The 17,811-nt window shown below is 34.0% G+C and overlaps 1 protein-coding gene across 6 annotated transcripts in view; it reads right to left on the reverse strand.

Annotated features, from left to right (window-relative positions):
- SGK3 (serum/glucocorticoid regulated kinase family member 3) overlaps positions 1–17,811 on the reverse strand; it is a 107,473-nt gene that overhangs the window by 12,565 nt on the left and 77,097 nt on the right. For 4 of the 6 annotated variants that reach the window (XM_033126126.1, XM_033126127.1, XM_033126129.1 and 1 more), the window contains exons 6-14: positions 16,988–17,075; positions 12,666–12,715; positions 11,856–11,894; positions 10,164–10,221; positions 6,192–6,275; positions 5,955–6,086; positions 1,598–1,710; positions 1,457–1,493; positions 656–742 (exon numbers count right to left, since the gene is read on the reverse strand). In XM_033126126.1, the coding sequence (XP_032982017.1) occupies positions 656–742; positions 1,457–1,493; positions 1,598–1,710; positions 5,955–6,086; positions 6,192–6,275; positions 10,164–10,221; positions 11,856–11,894; positions 12,666–12,715; positions 16,988–17,075 (688 nt within the window). The remainder of the gene's footprint in view (positions 1–655; positions 743–1,456; positions 1,494–1,597; positions 1,711–5,954; positions 6,087–6,191; positions 6,276–10,163; positions 10,222–11,855; positions 11,895–12,665; positions 12,716–16,987; positions 17,076–17,811) is intronic. The other 2 variants (XM_033126130.1, XM_033126131.1) reach the window with 1 other exon arrangement.

Raw genomic sequence — 17,811 nt, forward strand, 5'->3', positions numbered from 1 at the left:
CCATCCACTGTTTTATTTTTTCCTGTTAAATAAACACTTAATTTTATTATGAAATATTTTAACTATACAGAAAAATAGAGAAATATAATAGAAACCAATAAGGCTGCCACCTAAATATAGGCAATGCCAATATTTTGCCACATTTGCTTTAGCTTATTTAAACACACACACACACACACACACACACACACACACACACACACACACACACACACACGCTTTATTAAGATATTCACATACCATGCAATTTACCCATTTAAAATGCACAATTTAATGGCTATTAATATATTCACTGAATTGTGCGACCATTACCACAATTTTAGGACATTTTCGTCACTGACTTGTGATTTATTTTTAAGGATTAGGAATATAATCAAATGCTTAAAGAAGTCTAAGGTAAACTTGTCCATTAAAAATAAGCATAACATGTCTTTTTTGGGTTATCTGTGGTATCTCACATTCGTAGTTAAAAATAACAACTATCAATAAACTTTAAATATTCAGAAGGGATGATTATCAGATTATTTCTAATTGGCTAGAAACTGAAATGATAATTTTTATTCTACTTTTCTGATTTCAAATTTTGTATATGCAATTTGTGATTCATTTTTGCATTTTATACATGATTATGTGAATGACAAAAGAGACTTCTTACCTCTGGTGTCCCACAAAATGTTGTCGTGGTGTCAGAAATAGCAATTCCTTCTTTACAAAGCCCAAAATCTGTTAAGACAACATGTCCCTGAGAAATACAGGGGCAGTAAGATAAAACAACAAATGGACATAAATTGACAATTTCAAAAACCATTTTATTTTGAAGTAATTATAGACCCAAAGGAAATGGCAAAAATAATACCCAAAATTCCATGTACCCCTCACCCAGCTTCCCCCAATGCTGATATCTTATATAACTGCAGTACAATATCAAAATTGGGAAACTGACAATGGTACAATATTGTTAACTAGACTGCAAACCTAATTTAGTTTTCACTATTTTGTACATGCATGCATTTGTGTGTAAGTTTAAAATAAACTAAATGTGTGTGTATGTGTGTCCGAGAATAACAAGGCTTTAACATAAATTGTAAGGATTATAGTATTGTATCATGTTTCTGCTGGCTAACATGATTAGAAAATGGGATGTTCAGGTTTTATTGTGTAAGTATGTATAGTTCTATGCAATAGACATGTACAGATTTTTGTAACTACCACCACTCACAATCACGACAGAACTGTCCATCACCCCAAAGGGACAGTGCTACCCCTTTATCTTTGCACCCCTTTATCCCCTTGACCCTGTGCCCTTGCAACCCACTAATCTGTTCTCCATCTCTATAGTTTTGTCATTTTGAGACTGTTACATAAATTCAGTTTGGAACCTTTGGGGCTGACTTTTCTCCACTAAGCACAACAATAAAAATTGAGAACTACTAGATTTTTAAAAGACAATACTTACTATGGAATCCAAAAGAATATTTTCTGGTTTCAAGTCTCTATCAAAAAAAAAAAAAAAAAAGGAAAGAAGAATAAAACTGAATTATCAACTGAAATAAAGCAATAAAAAGACATTTTTACAAGTAATGTTTAAAAAACTTACCTGTACACTATTTTGATGGAGTGCAAGTAACCCAACGCACTGGCGATTTCAGCAGCATAAAACCTAGCTCTGTGTTCAGGAAAGGACCGTTCTCTTTGTAAGTGAAAAAACAGCTATAAAATGGAAAAAATAGGAATACTAACATCATTGACACATAAAGCAAAACAAATATATTCTATAAATAGAAAAACAGGATTTGTTTTTGTTATTTTGAACATGAGATAAAAGAGCACAGAACTGTGACTCTCCCTCGCCTGTGTCCCTGAGCTATTGTCTCTCTTCAACCACAGGTTTTCTTCCTCCCTTGCTAACTTACTCATCTCCCATTTACTCCTCAATCCTCAGTCTGGCAATGTCCTTACCACTCCAGGCAACCACGCTGGAAAAGATCAGTGAAGACCAATGACCTAGATATTGCCATGTAGTTACAGTACCTTACTGGACCTATTTTAACTGTTCTTGCCTTTGGGGAAAAAAATCAAACACAATTCAGACATTGGCAACTAGTGGCTGGCACATCAACTATAACCCACAGATATAATTTGCTTGAGCCAAACACTGTTTTTAGAAAAATCTAAATTAATTGTTAAATTAAAAACTGGAAAAATGTTTTTGATGAAAATTCATAGTTTGGGTTTCTTCCAGGGGGAAAAAAAAAAAAGGAGGGGAAGCTTGGCACCATTAAGCCTAAATTCCAATGTGGTAGTAAATGGCTGGAGGTAATTGGCAGCTGGACTTTCCAGTTCCTTTCTTACACTTCCTAATTCTTAATTTATTTCTTACAACTTGCCTGTAGTCATTAGGTTACCTGCCTCGGCAAAGTTTGCTTGACCTATTTTTAAGTCCTCGGCTTCTACAACGATGATCTCTCTTTAGGTCTCCGTCTCCCTTGGAGAGTTCCATCTCCACTCCTCTCTGGGCCCTTACTCTGTACGGATTAACAAGGGTTCTCCACAATTATCCTTTCTCTGGATACCGTGCCCTGATCTATTGCAATGAGTTCATCCCTTGTGTTGATGTCTCTCACGTGGAGCCCCCAGCCCAGACCTCTGCATAGAGCTTCTGCAAACACCTGCTGCCTGCTGATCTTTCCTGAATATTTCCTAAGGCAACAAATTCCACTTGCCTAAAACAGAGCCCCTTGTCTTTCACAGACTTCCTGCTGCTGCTGTGACCTCCTTCTGAAAGATATTACTTTCTGCCCAGCCCTCTAAGCCAAGGGAGGCAGCAAGGCACTGTGGAGGCAGGTTTCATAGCTGATCAGATTGGGTTTAAATCCTGGTTCTTCTTCTTTTTTTTTTTTGTAGGCAATTCATTTAACTTCTCCAATTTTCAAAGATTGTCCAAAAATGTTTTCTTAGCCTCTTCTGGAAGGTTAGGATGAAGATCGGTTATACTACATCTGACAGAGTAGATAAACGGGTGCTGACCTGGGATTCGCCTGTTCTGCTCCTTTACCCTTAGCCCCTGCACCCAGTCAATCGAATAAATTCTTGTTTTTATCTTTTAATTATTTCTGGAATACTTCCTCCTTTTTATCCCTACTATTGTTTTTATTAGCTGTAGCTTACACTATTGTAATATTCTATTTCTTGATCTCCTGGTCACATCTGTCCAATAAAATACTAATGAAAATCTGACCATTCACTAACACTGACTGCTTATTGAATCAAAGGCACTAAGCTAAGGACTTTATATATGCTTGTATTATTTAATACACCCAACTATTCTGAGGTAGAAAATTAACGAGAAAGCTGAGGCTCAGAAAGGCTTATTTATGTGCCCAGTATCAAAAAACTTATTTGTTTATACTCTACCTGGTTCCAACATAAATCTGAAGTAGTAGTATACAGTAATAAATACCACACATCAAGGTTAAAATACAAGTATGGGGTGACAATTGTTAGTAAAGTTACATAGGTTTCAGGTGTACAATTCTGTATTCTGTATCATCTATTGAGTGTTCACCACTGAATCAGTTCTCCTTCCATCACCATATATTTGATCCCCTTTACCCTCATCTATCACCTCCCTCCTCCCTTACCGTCTGGTAACCACTAAACTATTGTCTATGTCTATGAGTTTTTGTTTTTTCATTTGTTTGTCTTGTTCTTTTGTTGTTTAAAAAAAAAACATGCAGGGATGGCCGGTTAGCTCAGTTGTTTAGAGCGTGGTGCTAATAACACCAAGGTTGCTAGTCTGATCCCCGCATGGGCCACTGTGAGCTGTGCCCTCCTTAAAAAAAATAATAAATAATAATAAAAAATTAAAATAAAAATCATTGTTAATATTTAAAAAAACGTAAGTATGAACATTGGGGGAAATAACAGGAATAATAACAGAAAACACATAATGAAATTACACTCCATCTCTCTCTTTTTAATCCTTTCTCCTGGTCTTTATTCCTTGTCTACGTATTGCCCCATTCAACTCCTCTTCCACCCACCCCAACATTCTATTTCTATTTTCCCCCTATTATCTTAGCCAAGTGTATCTTTTAGAAGACAAGCCTACTCTTTCCATCTTTGCCACTCAGTTATGAGCGGTCACTGTGTAAAGAGATCAAAAGCAAAGTCCTAAAGCAGCATGAAGAAACCACAAAGAAGGAAACCTGCTGTAGGATCTCATCTGCAGTTGGATGCCTCACATGACATTTCAAAGACATGAGAGAGGTACTTATGTCTAGGTTACATCCAGGGCTTAACACTTACTAGAACACTGTGACATGTAAAAAGTTACTTAACCTCTTGAGCCTCAATCTCCTTATCTATAAAATGGGTACAAGAGTGTGTATCTCAAAGAGTTGTGATGATGAACTGAAATAACACATGTAAAATAATTATAAAGTAAGAGCCCCTCAATCAATTCTTGTTATATGTTAGCATTCATGCACATACAAGATAAAATGACAACCTGCAAGGTGGGGACATTGTGGGGTCACTTACATCTCTGAAACAGGGTGCCTGGGGAATTCATAATCTTGCTTCAGCACTGAGGAGTCATAAGGCATTTTTGTCATAGATGTAGGGGGATGAATAATGATTCTTTTTATGATCTTCCTGCCAAGTGATCTAGGGGTGTCTGATCACCTTTCAGGTTTGCAGAATAGAAAGTGGTCTTCTTTCTAGCTCCTTTATTCTACAGTTAAGTAAGTGTACTACAATAAGGTTGAAATATTTTTTCCCCTCTCTCTGCTCTGGAACTAGGGCATGGAAGATCTTTTTGCATAGATTTGACAGCATCTGTCAGCTAAAATAATTTTTAGAGACATTCACAGGTCAGAGATCAAATTAGAATGGTGTGAGGATTGAAGTAGAGGAATAGGAGCAGGTCACCTGCCCAAATCTTGGAATCAGACTGCCCGAGTTCAATTCCTGGCTCCAATACTTACAACCGTACAATTTGAGCAAGTTACCTAGCTTCTCCATGCCTCAGTTTCTTTGTCTCATAAAATAAAACTGTTTGAAGACAAAATGATATGTACAAAGAGCCAGAGTGCTGGGCCTGTAAGTATACTTGATACATGTTAGCTATTACTGTACTTATCACAAGAGCAGCATATCTGAAAATGTATTTCAATATCCCTTTAATTCAGAGTTTTGAACAGATTTGGTTCAAACCAAAAAAAGGGATTATGTGATAAAAATTTTTTAAAAAACAAATCCTGGGGACCTATTCAAGATGGCGGATTAGTAGGGAAAAACTGAAACATAAATATATGAATAAAATAAAATTCTAAGAAAAATTAAAAATCTCAAATTAGTAACAAGAAAACACAACAACAAATCCTGGCTTTGTTTAAGGCAGAACTTCTCAAAGTCTTTAACATGTTGAAACATATCATAAATCACCAAGAAACATATTGTTAATTACCAATGGGATACAACATGAAACATTTTCAAAATTGACTTCACCACAGAACCCTTTATTAGAGGATCACCTCATCTGATTAATAGTTTACACATTTTAGAAAATGACAGGCTAGACGAATATTTATAGGCAACTATTGAAACAATAATTATCTAAATTACAAATCATGTTTTATTCTAATGCTTCAGAATATTATTCTTGCTATATTGCTCAGTGACAAAACTATCCATGGAGTCTGTAGCTTCACACTGAGGTTCTTTTATTATGAATCTTCCCATCTACGCCATAAGCTGATTAAGAGCTTTGTGTTTATACTTTTCCACATCTTGTGTTATGCTTATTTAGCCATCACCTTAAATATTGTTGCTACTCAACAAACAGCTGTTGATGCAGGACTAGCCTTCCAAAAGCTCAAGGAAAGAAAATTTTGACTTAATTCTATTTTTCTAAACATTATCAATATTAGAAAACTAATTAAAAAACTCACCTCCCCTCCATTAACAAAATCCAGAACAAAATAAAGCTTTTCAGTTGTTTGGAAAGAATAATGTAATCCAACCAAAAATGGGTGTTTCACATTTTTCAAGAGCACATTACGTTCAGCCATAATATGTTTTTGCTGTAAAAAAAAAAAAGGTAAAGGATCAACTCACATTATACACTAGAAAACAACTGTGTTAATTGAGAAAAGGGGTTTAGGAGAAAAGAAGCTATTTTATTTTACCTCTTTTCTGTTGAGAACTACTTTTTTCTGTAACACTTTGACAGCATAAAATTTCCCATCCAGTTTTCGTTTTGCAAGAAGAACCTGTTGTAGTTAAAGATTGTGCATGCTATTAGAAATTTTAATATTCTGATAGGAATAATTCACTTATCAATAAATCAATACTTAAGTTTATAGATTAATTTTGTCTTGAAAATTGAAAACTACTAAATTTATTTAATAACTCCACTTTTCTTTAAATATTTTAAAACAAAAAAGGCTGTTGTTAATCATTTGAAATGCCAGGCACCATTTCTTTGTCAGTTAATGTGCTGATGTTTGAGATTTTTACTAAATTTAAGTACCAAAATCTATACTGCTTGAGATCTTTGTGCACACATGCGTGTATTTGTGTGTGTGTGTGTACATGTGTGCGCCAGCCCCAAGTCAGGAAGAGTGTCCTTAGAAAATATTAAGGCTATAAACTTCATGGCTACATAAAAAAAGGAGAAGGAAATGGTTTCTAGGTGATCAAAATGCATTTTTGTTTTAACTTTTAGGCTTCTCTTTATAGGTTCCCAATTCAGAAGAGTTCAGAGGAAGCAGCACCAAATTCGAGTGTAGCTGAGTTTCTATGAGCTGGATTGCATGAAGACACTTTGAAGGATCTGCAGAAACTTAAGAAGATTTTCCCTCAGAAAAAAGGCAGACATATACTCAAGGTTTTGCAAATAGTTTTAAGGGCTTCAAGATGCCCCACAGGTTGCATAACTATTAAATGACATATTCCAAAGCGTTTCAGAATGATCTGAAACAGCAACTAGTAACGTTGCTGGGCTTTACTTTGTGGTCTTCCTTGCCAAAACCTGTAACTCCAGTCTGATCATTAGAAAAATATCCGACAAATTCCAATAGAGGGATATCTTAAAATATACATAACCAGCACTTCTCATAACCATCGAGGGTTCTCAAAAACAAGGCAAATCTGAGAAACTGTCACTGCTAAGAGGAGCTTAATAGGGAGACACAACAACTAAATGTAACATGGGATTACAGATGAGATCCCCGAACAGAAAAAGAACATTAGGTAAAAACTTAGGCGATCTAAATAAACGATGAATTTTAGTTAATAATGTATTACTATCTGTTCAATAATTGGAACAAATGTACCATACTAATGTAAGATGTAAATAACAGGGCAAGCTGTGTGTATGGGGTGGGGGATGATCTGTGAATTCTCTGACCTTTCTGTATTTTCTCTTTACTCAATTTTTTTGTAAGTCTAAAACTGTTCTGAAAAACAAAGTCGATTAATTTTTTTTAACAGTTAGTCATGGAGATGGAGTCAAAACATCTTTAGGGTGAAAATGTCCTGTGCTCAACTGTTGGCATTTTTCTCATGTCCCATTCTTTTGTTCTTTACAATATTTGACTGTGTTGGACGTTCTTCCCTTCTTACATTTTTCCTTTTCTCGACACCTCCCACCTGCCTAACTTTTCCTTCTATATTTTGATTGGTTCATTTTCAAGTACATTCTGAGAAAATAATTCAAAGAATGTGGCAATTTGGAGGTAGTGATTTCCTTCAAGTAGGCAGTTTTTCCAGTAGATTGGTGGTAGATTTAGAGGACAGATGGTTAAGAAACAAATGGGCAAATGGAAAGTAGAACCAAGACCACTAATTAGAGTTTAGAATAAACGTTGGATTGCCATTTAATCATATACATATTTTTCTATTTTACAACATACTGTTGATTTACATTTCTGTTTGCTTTTCCTTCTTTTTGTGTATTCTGCTTTACTATGTTTTATTGCTCTTTGTTGGTTTCTAAGCATTTTGCAAGATTTTAAATTTTTATTAAGCATAATAATATAAGGAGAGTAACAGACAAATCATTACAGTTCAGTGAATTATTACAAAATGAACACACTACATAATCACTATCCAGGTCAAAAAATAAAACATTGTTGGAAGCCTGAAGCACCGCCTCCCCTTGCCCCATTCCAGAAACTACTCAATCTCCATCTTCCTCAAAGGTTAAGTATCTCAACTTGCAATAACAAAGGTTAAATTTTGACATTTCTTGAATTTCATATTATTAGAATTATATAAAGTTGTCTCTGTCTTACTGCTTTCACTCTAAATTATCTAATGTGAATTCATGTTGTGGCATGTAGTATAGTTTTCACATTTTTGTATCTGTGCAGAATACTGCATTACATAATTTAATCCACTCTTTCGTTGATAGACATTTAGATTGTTTATAAATAACAATGCTATGAATATTCTGGCATGTGCTTTTCCTTGTGCATATGTGCATGCATTTCTGTTGGATACAGAGCTAGGAGTAGAACCAATGTCTCATAAGCAATGCATACATTCAGTTTCACTAATTAACACTAGTTTTCAAACGGCATAAAAACAAACCACGCAGGAATACATCTAATTCAAGATGTGTAAAAATTCTATACAGAACACTGTAAAACAGTATTGAGAAAAATTAAAGATGAACTAAATTAACAAAGGGATATATCACAATCATGGATTAGAAGACTCAATAATGTAAAGATGATAATTCTCCCAATTGATTTCCATATCCAATGCAATCTCAATCAAAATCCAACAGAATCTTGTGGAAACTGAAATGCTCATTTTGAAATTTATACAGATATGCAAAGAACTAAGAATGGCCTCTTGAAGAACAAGGAGGGAGGACTTGTTCTGTCAGATATCAAGCCATTTTTGTCAAGACGATGTGGTACTGGAGCAAAGACAAACAGACTAATGAAACAAAATATAAAGTCTACAAGCAAATACTAAACATAAGGTCTTCGAAGTAGATCATTGCATATATGGACACTGGCTATATGATGAAGGTTACTCTGACATCGGTAGCGAAAGAATAGTCTTTTCAATAGACTGGGATCAGACGGATACCCATAGGAAATAAAATGAACTGTGATCTACACTAATACTATACGCAAGAACCAATCCTTGGTAGACTCAAGATCTAAACATGAAGTTTCCAAAAGATAATGCTTTTTGGTATTAATGACAGATTATCTCTAACATCGCAATGGACAGTGAGCAGTTTGAGAGTAGGATCCACTTCTAACTTTCTATTGCCCAGGATGTAGCAGGTGGTCAATATATATTTGCTGAATTAATAAACACATGGGTTTATTGGATGGTCCCAATTCCTGGTATCTAAGGAACTCAGAAAACAAACCAGAGATACAGAATATGAATACAGCAAATTATAATTAAACACATACATGTTTATTTTTACTACAGATTGAAGTATAATGCAAAAAAGTATTAAATACATTTGATAATTCTGATAACTCCACCTATGACACCTCTAGCCTTAAGTGATTCTCCTTCCTTGGTAGGGCCACAATATCAAGTTAAGTGACTGATGTGACACTCACTTTTTAGGAGAAGCCAGGTCTTTACACAGCCATTTCTTTTCCCAAGTATTATTTACACCACTGCTCATTTTTGTCTTTCCAGCCTCTGCTTAAATAGCACCTCTTCGGAGAAGCCATCTTTGACCCACCCATCTAAGGAGGGATTTTGCCCCCACGTCCTATAGTCGTCTGTCACTTCCCTCTATTCATTTCCTTCACAGGCCCATTATTACTTATAATTATTTATTTGACTGCATATTTTTAATTGACTCCCTTCCCCCCCGACACACACACTAGGTTGTAGGCATCACAAAGGTACTACCATGTCAATATTATCTAATGAGGGCCTGTATTGGTGCTTGGCACACAGTAGGTGCTCAACAAATACTTGCTGAACAAATAAGTTTTATGTTAGAATTTGAGTAGGTGTCTTACTTCTCTAGTTATTCTGTCAGTGCTTTGAAGATAGAGAAAGGATCTTATCTCCATATCCCACATACCAATAAGCTCTGTGGCCTCGCATATATAAAGCATGCATTCCGTAAGTACTTATTAATGGAATGAGAAAATAAAAGCTCTTACCTTGCCAAAGCTGCCTTTTCCAATAACTTTTAAGAAATCAAAGTCTGTTGGTTTAGCACTGAAATAAATGAACAATGGCAAGAATTAGTCTCCTAGATACTGAGATGTTAACTTTCAAGCATTTCTTTAATAAGTAAATGCTAGATACAAAACATTTCAGCATGATGACTCCAGCTTTCACACTGGTAGTATCTCATTTTTAATATAAAGTAGGTAATAATGAATAATAATAATATCTACTTTCTGATAGATAAGACAATTATAACTTCACTTAAGCCTTGTTAAGTTCTGCTTAAGAGAAACTTCAATAACAGCCTCCTTGAAAGAAAAATAAACATCTCTCTCTCTCTCTCCCCCATATGTGTGTGTGTATATATACATATATATATATACATATACATATATATGTATATATATATAGAATTTTAAACTCAATAGCTTCTATCTAAACCAATTTTATTAATCATAAACGTCACCCATGTTGTTAATGAGGAAACTAAATAACTATGTAAATTAGTGATACATTCCAAGGACTATCTTGTCTGGTAATTCTTCTGGAAAGAAAGGTACTAGCTGTTAACACCTAGTAAAATCACTATGAAAAGTTTCTGATGGAGTAAAAAGTCAGCACAGCGTTTTGCACGTGTATCACTTATTGTACATTACAGATAAAAGACCTCTCTATTTGTTCTCATAGATGGTAATATAGGAAAGCCAGGAATAGAGAAGCCAGAGGGAATATTAAGATTGTCCTTGTATTCATAGTAACCTATCAGGTAAAAACAGCATTGGCTGTACGTAGGAAAAAGCCAGGGCAGCAGAAAGTTGAGCTTAAGCAGCAGGAAGAGCTAGTTTCTTCAATCCAGTCCGAATTCCTAAATTGCTCTAGAGAGGGGGGAATGACTATTTAGATTTTAAATTTCCTTCTACTCATTATTGAAACAAATGGCCAACTCACACAGGAGAGTAACACCAAGTCTAGGTTAAAGAGTAACAGGTGAAGGTTAGGGAGATAAAAACTTAACTAAGCTTAGATGTTTTCTTCTTCAAGAACCTGCTCTTTGGACTAGTTACTTTGTTCTTTAATGATGCGCGAGATAGTGAAATCACTTTTTAAACAAATAGTGAAAAAATAAATGTCTCATAATAAACATGCTAACTGGGGCCATACCCAAGGCCGCACTGTTAAGTGTTGGTGATAAAGCCTAATTTAAACCAAATTTCTGTTTCTGTGCTGCTGGCCAATTCAGTAATATGTTGGTTGACAGAAAAGAATGCTCAAAACCAAACGTTCTCGTCTCGTTACCATCCTGTTTCTTTGCTTTCCTTTGTAGCAAAACTCCTCAGGTGGGTGGTCTACACTCAATATCTATACCTGCTGTGTTCTCCTCCAGTTCCCTCTTGAACGCTTTCCTGTCAGAGTCTTTGTACCCACCACACCACTGGAACCGTCGTTAACGGTCACCAGTGACTTAGCAAATCCAGTGATCAATTCTCATCCTTCATCTCACTTGTCCTATCAGCAGCATGAACAGGATTAATCATTCCTTCCTCAAGACACTGTGTTCACCTGATTGTGTGACACCACATTCTCTTTAGTCTCCTTTACTGGTTCCTCCCTGACCTTACTATAACACTGAAGTGTCCCAGGACCCCATCCTTGGACCATGCCTCTTATCTGTCTATACTCACTGTTTAAGAGGACCAAAAGGGTGAGGGAAGCGTAGTATCCTGGATAAAAGATAGAATACTTTAGAATTAGTCCAATAAGGCTATAAAGATAATTTTAAGTCAGGACAGCCACACTACACTCCTTCTCTAATCCCTGGCAGTCATCACTAATCTGTCAGGGCACCTCCAACTGAGCCAGGAAGTTGTCTTGGACTCCTTTGCAGTGTTCTAGGTAAGTATTCCGCTCCAATGAATTCCTGGAGTTGACACTCAAGATGAAGTCTGTATTTACCACTCCTGGTGTTCCTCAAAATGTTTCCCCTGGGGTCAAATAAATAAGGTTCTATGGGAAAAACTGCATCAAGATTGTTTAATAGCCTTTAATGAGTTAACGTCCATCATGACTCCTCTGGAACAAGCTGGCTAACAACTAGGGTTGCATCAATGACAGCACCAGGAGAGTATCAGTTAGGCCTGAGGGATGCTTCTGTCATAACACTTCCCAAGCACCTCCCGGGACTTAGGGTCCCCTAGGAAATATAGTCTGATTACACACACACACACACACACACACACACACAGAAAAGTGACAAAAGCAAAACAGCAGAACCTGATCAATAATTTGTGGATTAAAAACACCTCAGAACTCTACTAAAGCAATGCAAAGCTAGAGCAGTAATTAGGCAAGCATATGACAGTATTATATTCACTGTAACTATGGTTACATTTCATAGGCTTCCAGTTAAACTGGTATAATTATATTTGCACATTCACGAAAAAAAAAAAAGCTTCCTAAAATTTAAAGGATTGTTTGAAACAAATCAAACCTACTGAGGATTTCCAGATGGTCCCAGGTTGATGTTCTGTGAGGTAGAGTGTAGCTGTTGGGGTAGGGAAAAAACATTAACGTTCATATTGGAATTTCAATGATCAATGTATGTTTTTCAAATAAAATGTACATAATTGTACCAGATATCTGATGTACTGCCATGTTAAAGAAACCCAAAGTCCTAATTCTTAATCAATGTATGGACTTATTTGGAAACATACATAATCATTTTTATGATTTCAAGAGCAGTTGTACAGAAAAGGGTAAGGCAGAAATCAAGCTCAAAGTGGCAAAAGAACGAAGTAAACTGGGCAAAGCTCTTTGGAAGAGGTGGGTATTGAAACCACAATTTAAGAGGAATCATTTTTACATTTAAAACACTGGTTAAAAATTGGCTTTTGTTTTTCAATTTTCAAATAATAACTTATCAAACATAGGAAATTATAATATGATCATAAAGAGTGCAAATACTGGATTGAAAGTTTTAATTTGATAGGAGATAAACTTATTTCTAAAGCAAATACATATAACGAAGAGTGTTTTTCTAATTCCACCATTGTGGTAGTATCAAAATTTTAGATGGGCTTTTCTCTTTACAACTGTTAAGACAGTAAATTTAATCCCTGTTATTAATTTAGAAGCAAATCTTTACTCACCTAGTATGCCATAAAGTAATTTAATAAAGATTCTAGTTCATTAATAATTATAATAGCTTGAAATTTAACTCAAAATCCCAAAAGATTAGTCTAGAATGAGCACTTTCCACAAAAGCCAAGTGTAAGTGAATTCTGCGTCATATAAATTCACTTTGAAATTCTTCATACATTCAGAATTAAATCACTAATAGGTGTCTCAAATATCTATACTTTCACTAAATCCTATAATTATTCATGTAAGCTATTGATAGAAAATAAGTTTTTAAGAACTTCTCTTTGAGTTAATTAGAACCAACAAATTTTATCTAAACAACTTCTTATTAGAGACATATGTCCTACATATTTCCACTTAAATTCATTTGAAACTTACAATCTCCAGAATACAAGCTATTTTTAAAAACAAAGGGCAAAAGTTCTGAATAATAATAATAAAGCTTTCTTATGAAACAACGTTGGCACCAGCTTTCCAGTTACAAACCAAATTTATTTCCTAACGATACGTTTACATGAAAAATCTTCATGTAATAAATTTTCAATCTCCAGAAGACAGAAATATAAGGAACCATAACATTTTAGCACAAAACAAAAAGTATAAATACTCCGGTTCATTAAATGAGAACTGCCCTATTGTGGCATAATTGTAACATGGAGTAATCTTCTTTCCCCCAGTTTTACTGAGATAAAATTGACATACAGCACTGTATAAGTTTAGTTTAAGGTGTAAAGCATAATAATTTGACTTAATATATTGTGATTATGTTTAAATGTTAGTGTTCCATAGAACCTGATAATGTAATCTGAACTAAAGTGTAATTTTAATACACTTATTATTTTAATCAATGTGCAAAGAACTAGATCACATTTCCACTCAATGAAGTTTTCTTATATAGATGAAGGAAGCAGTATCAATAAGCATGGATTAAACATTAACAAGGATAAGGTGTCCTCTGAATTACATTAATATGTAGCAAGATCATTTTTGTTTGGCAATGATTTTCCTACTGCAGCACATTTCTGAAATAATAATGAAATTATTGGGGTATATAATTAGATAACTTTTTACTCTACCTACTGTTCTTAAAGATTACATCTAATCACTAAACTCGGGGTGAGGTATAATTTATTAACAGAGTGAACACTACTCAAGAGCGTAAGTTTCTTGACTTCTCTTGACCTCTTTTTCTCTATATAAATAAGGGGTAGGTCAAAATGCCCTCTAAGATCCTTTCTGGCTGTTAACTTCATTTAGTTATCCACTTAAAAAGTCCTTAATAATAGTTACAACTATAAGATGAAGTATGGCTCTTTCCCTTTTTTGAAGAGATTCTTTTTATCAGTATTTTAAAACTGCAAGAGATCCTAGTCTAAGTTTCAGATTTTATGATGAAAAAAGAAAACAAGAAACAAAATTTGGATCTAAAGCTGAAAGCGGCAAAACAGAAAGCAGACCCAGGAATCGCTGTCAGTTCGGGTCTTTGAAAACCAGTTGTCTCCTACAGCAAGGCCAAGACAATCTACAACTGACCTAACCCTATATACGCTCAACACGATTAGCAAGCGAAACATGGAAAATCATGATTACATAGATTTTATCCTTTAACTTTTGCTGTGACAGTCAGATATATCTGAATGAATATTTCCATCTGCTGACTGCGGATGCAACTTCCAGAAAAGAAGTTTAGGAAAGCTGATGTACATTTTTTATATTTTTGTGTTTGCCAAGAATGAGTAACAATAGGAAATTTTTATACATAAATATAATGTCACTTATATACAAAGCACTTAAAATTATTATTATTAAATGCATAAAATAGTCAAAATACCAACTTTTTGTTTTTTTTTGTGGATTTCTGACACATTTTGGGAAAAGACTTGAAATTAACGCAGCGAAAGAGTTAAAATATTTTTGAATGGTTTCATCTTTTACAATTAAAAATATATATTCATAGTTGGAAAATAAGAAAAGTATTAGGAATAGATTATTTTTTCAAATATCCATAACCAACAGATAATCTTGGAAATATTTAACAGTAATTTTACATAGTTTTTCTGTAACTGTTAAAAACTGACCATAATCACACTGTGAATATGTGTATAAAATTTATACTCTTATTTCATTACGTCAAAACTTTAAATACATCATCTTCAAGAATATTTTTTAAATGTACAATATATAGATAAATATTATCTGATTAATGAATATTTAACTTGATTCTAATTTTACATTATAAATCATACTAAAATGAACATCTTTGTTCTTTTTCCATATGAAAGATTATTTCATTTACAACAATTCCCAAGTGACATGAATATCATGTCTGATACATATTGCCAAATTGCTTTCCAAAAGAGTTGCACAATGTGATAATGACACTAGTAATGCCCAAGGGTGTCCACTGTATTTTACTTTCTCAGTTCTTCAGTATTTTATTTATTTTACAGTTTTCTTAATTTTGTAGAGAAAAAAAATGTCTCCTTTAAAAATCTCATTTACTATTGGCATCAAGGTTAAACATTTTCCCACATATTTACTTATTAAGAGTATTTCTTCCGGTCCCTTTCCTTTAAACTATTCGGGTCTTAAATATCATTCTTTTCAAAAATCCATTTGAATGAGATTTTTACAGAGATGTTATTCTTTGTTATGCCTTATTTGTTACAAATGTTTTTCCAGTTTGTTGTTTCTCTTTTACCCAGATACACTGATAGAAAATTAAAATACCCTTTTACATTTTCCTAAGAGTAACCATGTCACAGATGAAAAAGTTAAATCTGTTCTCTTAACTGAGAATCAGAGAAACATTACTACTTTCTGGTAGTCACTAAAAAGGGATATGTCTATTTTCAAATGAAGACTTTAGCTGTGGGACAATAACATTCCATCTCATAATATTATCTTTTAAATTACAAAAACAGAACCATGACAAAATTAAAAAACATTATAAAAATCAAAACGTCCTTCAATCCAACATCTCTGATTTTCATGTACATATTTAACAAATACTTATAATCAATTTTGAGTTAAAGAGATATATTTATATTAATTTGTAATTATAATTTGAATTGCTAATTAATAATCATTTGAGTTAAATTATTGTAATTTACCTTTCACTCATAATTTTCTAAAGTAAACATAGAAAATATCTTCATAAGGCACAAGTTTATTATATTTATTTGTTATCACATTTTAAAAAATGAAAATATCCTATTTCAAGTATACTGATGATGAAGACATACAGTAACCTAAAAATAAGATGCAAAGTGAAGAGAGCAGAATATAAAACACTATATGCGATATAATTAAGGTAGATAATTTAAAAATCCCTATATGTTAAGAGAAGATTAGAAAGAAAATCACTAAAATGTTAAAAGTTAATAACTACTAGGTCTGGTTGGTGATAATATGGGTAATACTTCCCTTCTTACTATTTTCAAAACTTTCTTTAATTAACATGTATTAATTTTTATTGTAAAGGTACTCATTCTATATATTTTATAAGAAATGGTAATCAGTAAGAGGTGTACACATTTGCTTTTATGTGTTCTACAGAGTGGAAAATCTACAATGGATGAAATGACTTTGTTTTAAGTAAATGTCCTAAATTGTCAATAATTCCATCTTTGGGGTGTATTTTTTTCTGTTAAAAAAATACAATCCTTCTTACTACCTTCTGGGTACTTCTTTCATCCTCATCTTCGGATGGATCTGACTGATGTTTTGGACTGTCCATTTGAAGGAATGCTCTGACATCTGGACTAAAAACAAAAATTAACTTCATTATGACTTTGAAAGCATTTTTACAGCTTTTCTCCCTTTTAAAATGAAAATAAAAACAACTACAGTACCATGTACATTACTAGAGCCAAACAAAACCCACTAATATCATAAAAGGATAAGCAAATTAAGTTTTTTAAAAATAGGGAATCCAACAGACAAATGGGTACAGGTGTAAACAGGATATTCATAGAAGAGGAAACCCAAATGGTAAGGAAACTGAGGATGCTGCTGAACATCACTAATCATCTGAGAAATACAAATTAAAACAATAATGAGATACCACTTTATGCCCATTAACTGGCATAAATTAGGAAGACAGATAATATCAAAAGGTGGTAGGGATACAGGGAAAGAGACACCCTCATGTATTACTGGTGAGAATGTAAAATGAGGCAACTTTTCTGCAAAGCAATCTGGCAATATTGGCGAAACTGTGTATGCAAAGTGATAACCCCCTCCCCCAATCTACTACCCCTCTGACATCACGTACAGCCATTACATTTCCGCTGTCTCTATTCCTTATGCAGGGATTAAAAAAAAAAAGAAAAAGAAAGAAAGAAACTGTATATGCATTTTCCAGGGGCCCAGGAATTCCATTTCTAGGAATAAACCATAGAAAAACTTCTGGACAGATTCAGCGAAAGACATGAAATTAGGATTTTAGGATACTCATTGCAACATTCTGGATAGTAGAGAATCAGAAGCAAAACTGTC

The sequence above is a fragment of the Rhinolophus ferrumequinum genome, chromosome 14 (assembly GCF_004115265.2).
Source record: "Rhinolophus ferrumequinum isolate MPI-CBG mRhiFer1 chromosome 14, mRhiFer1_v1.p, whole genome shotgun sequence".
NCBI classification, from domain to species: Eukaryota; Metazoa; Chordata; class Mammalia; order Chiroptera; family Rhinolophidae; genus Rhinolophus; species Rhinolophus ferrumequinum.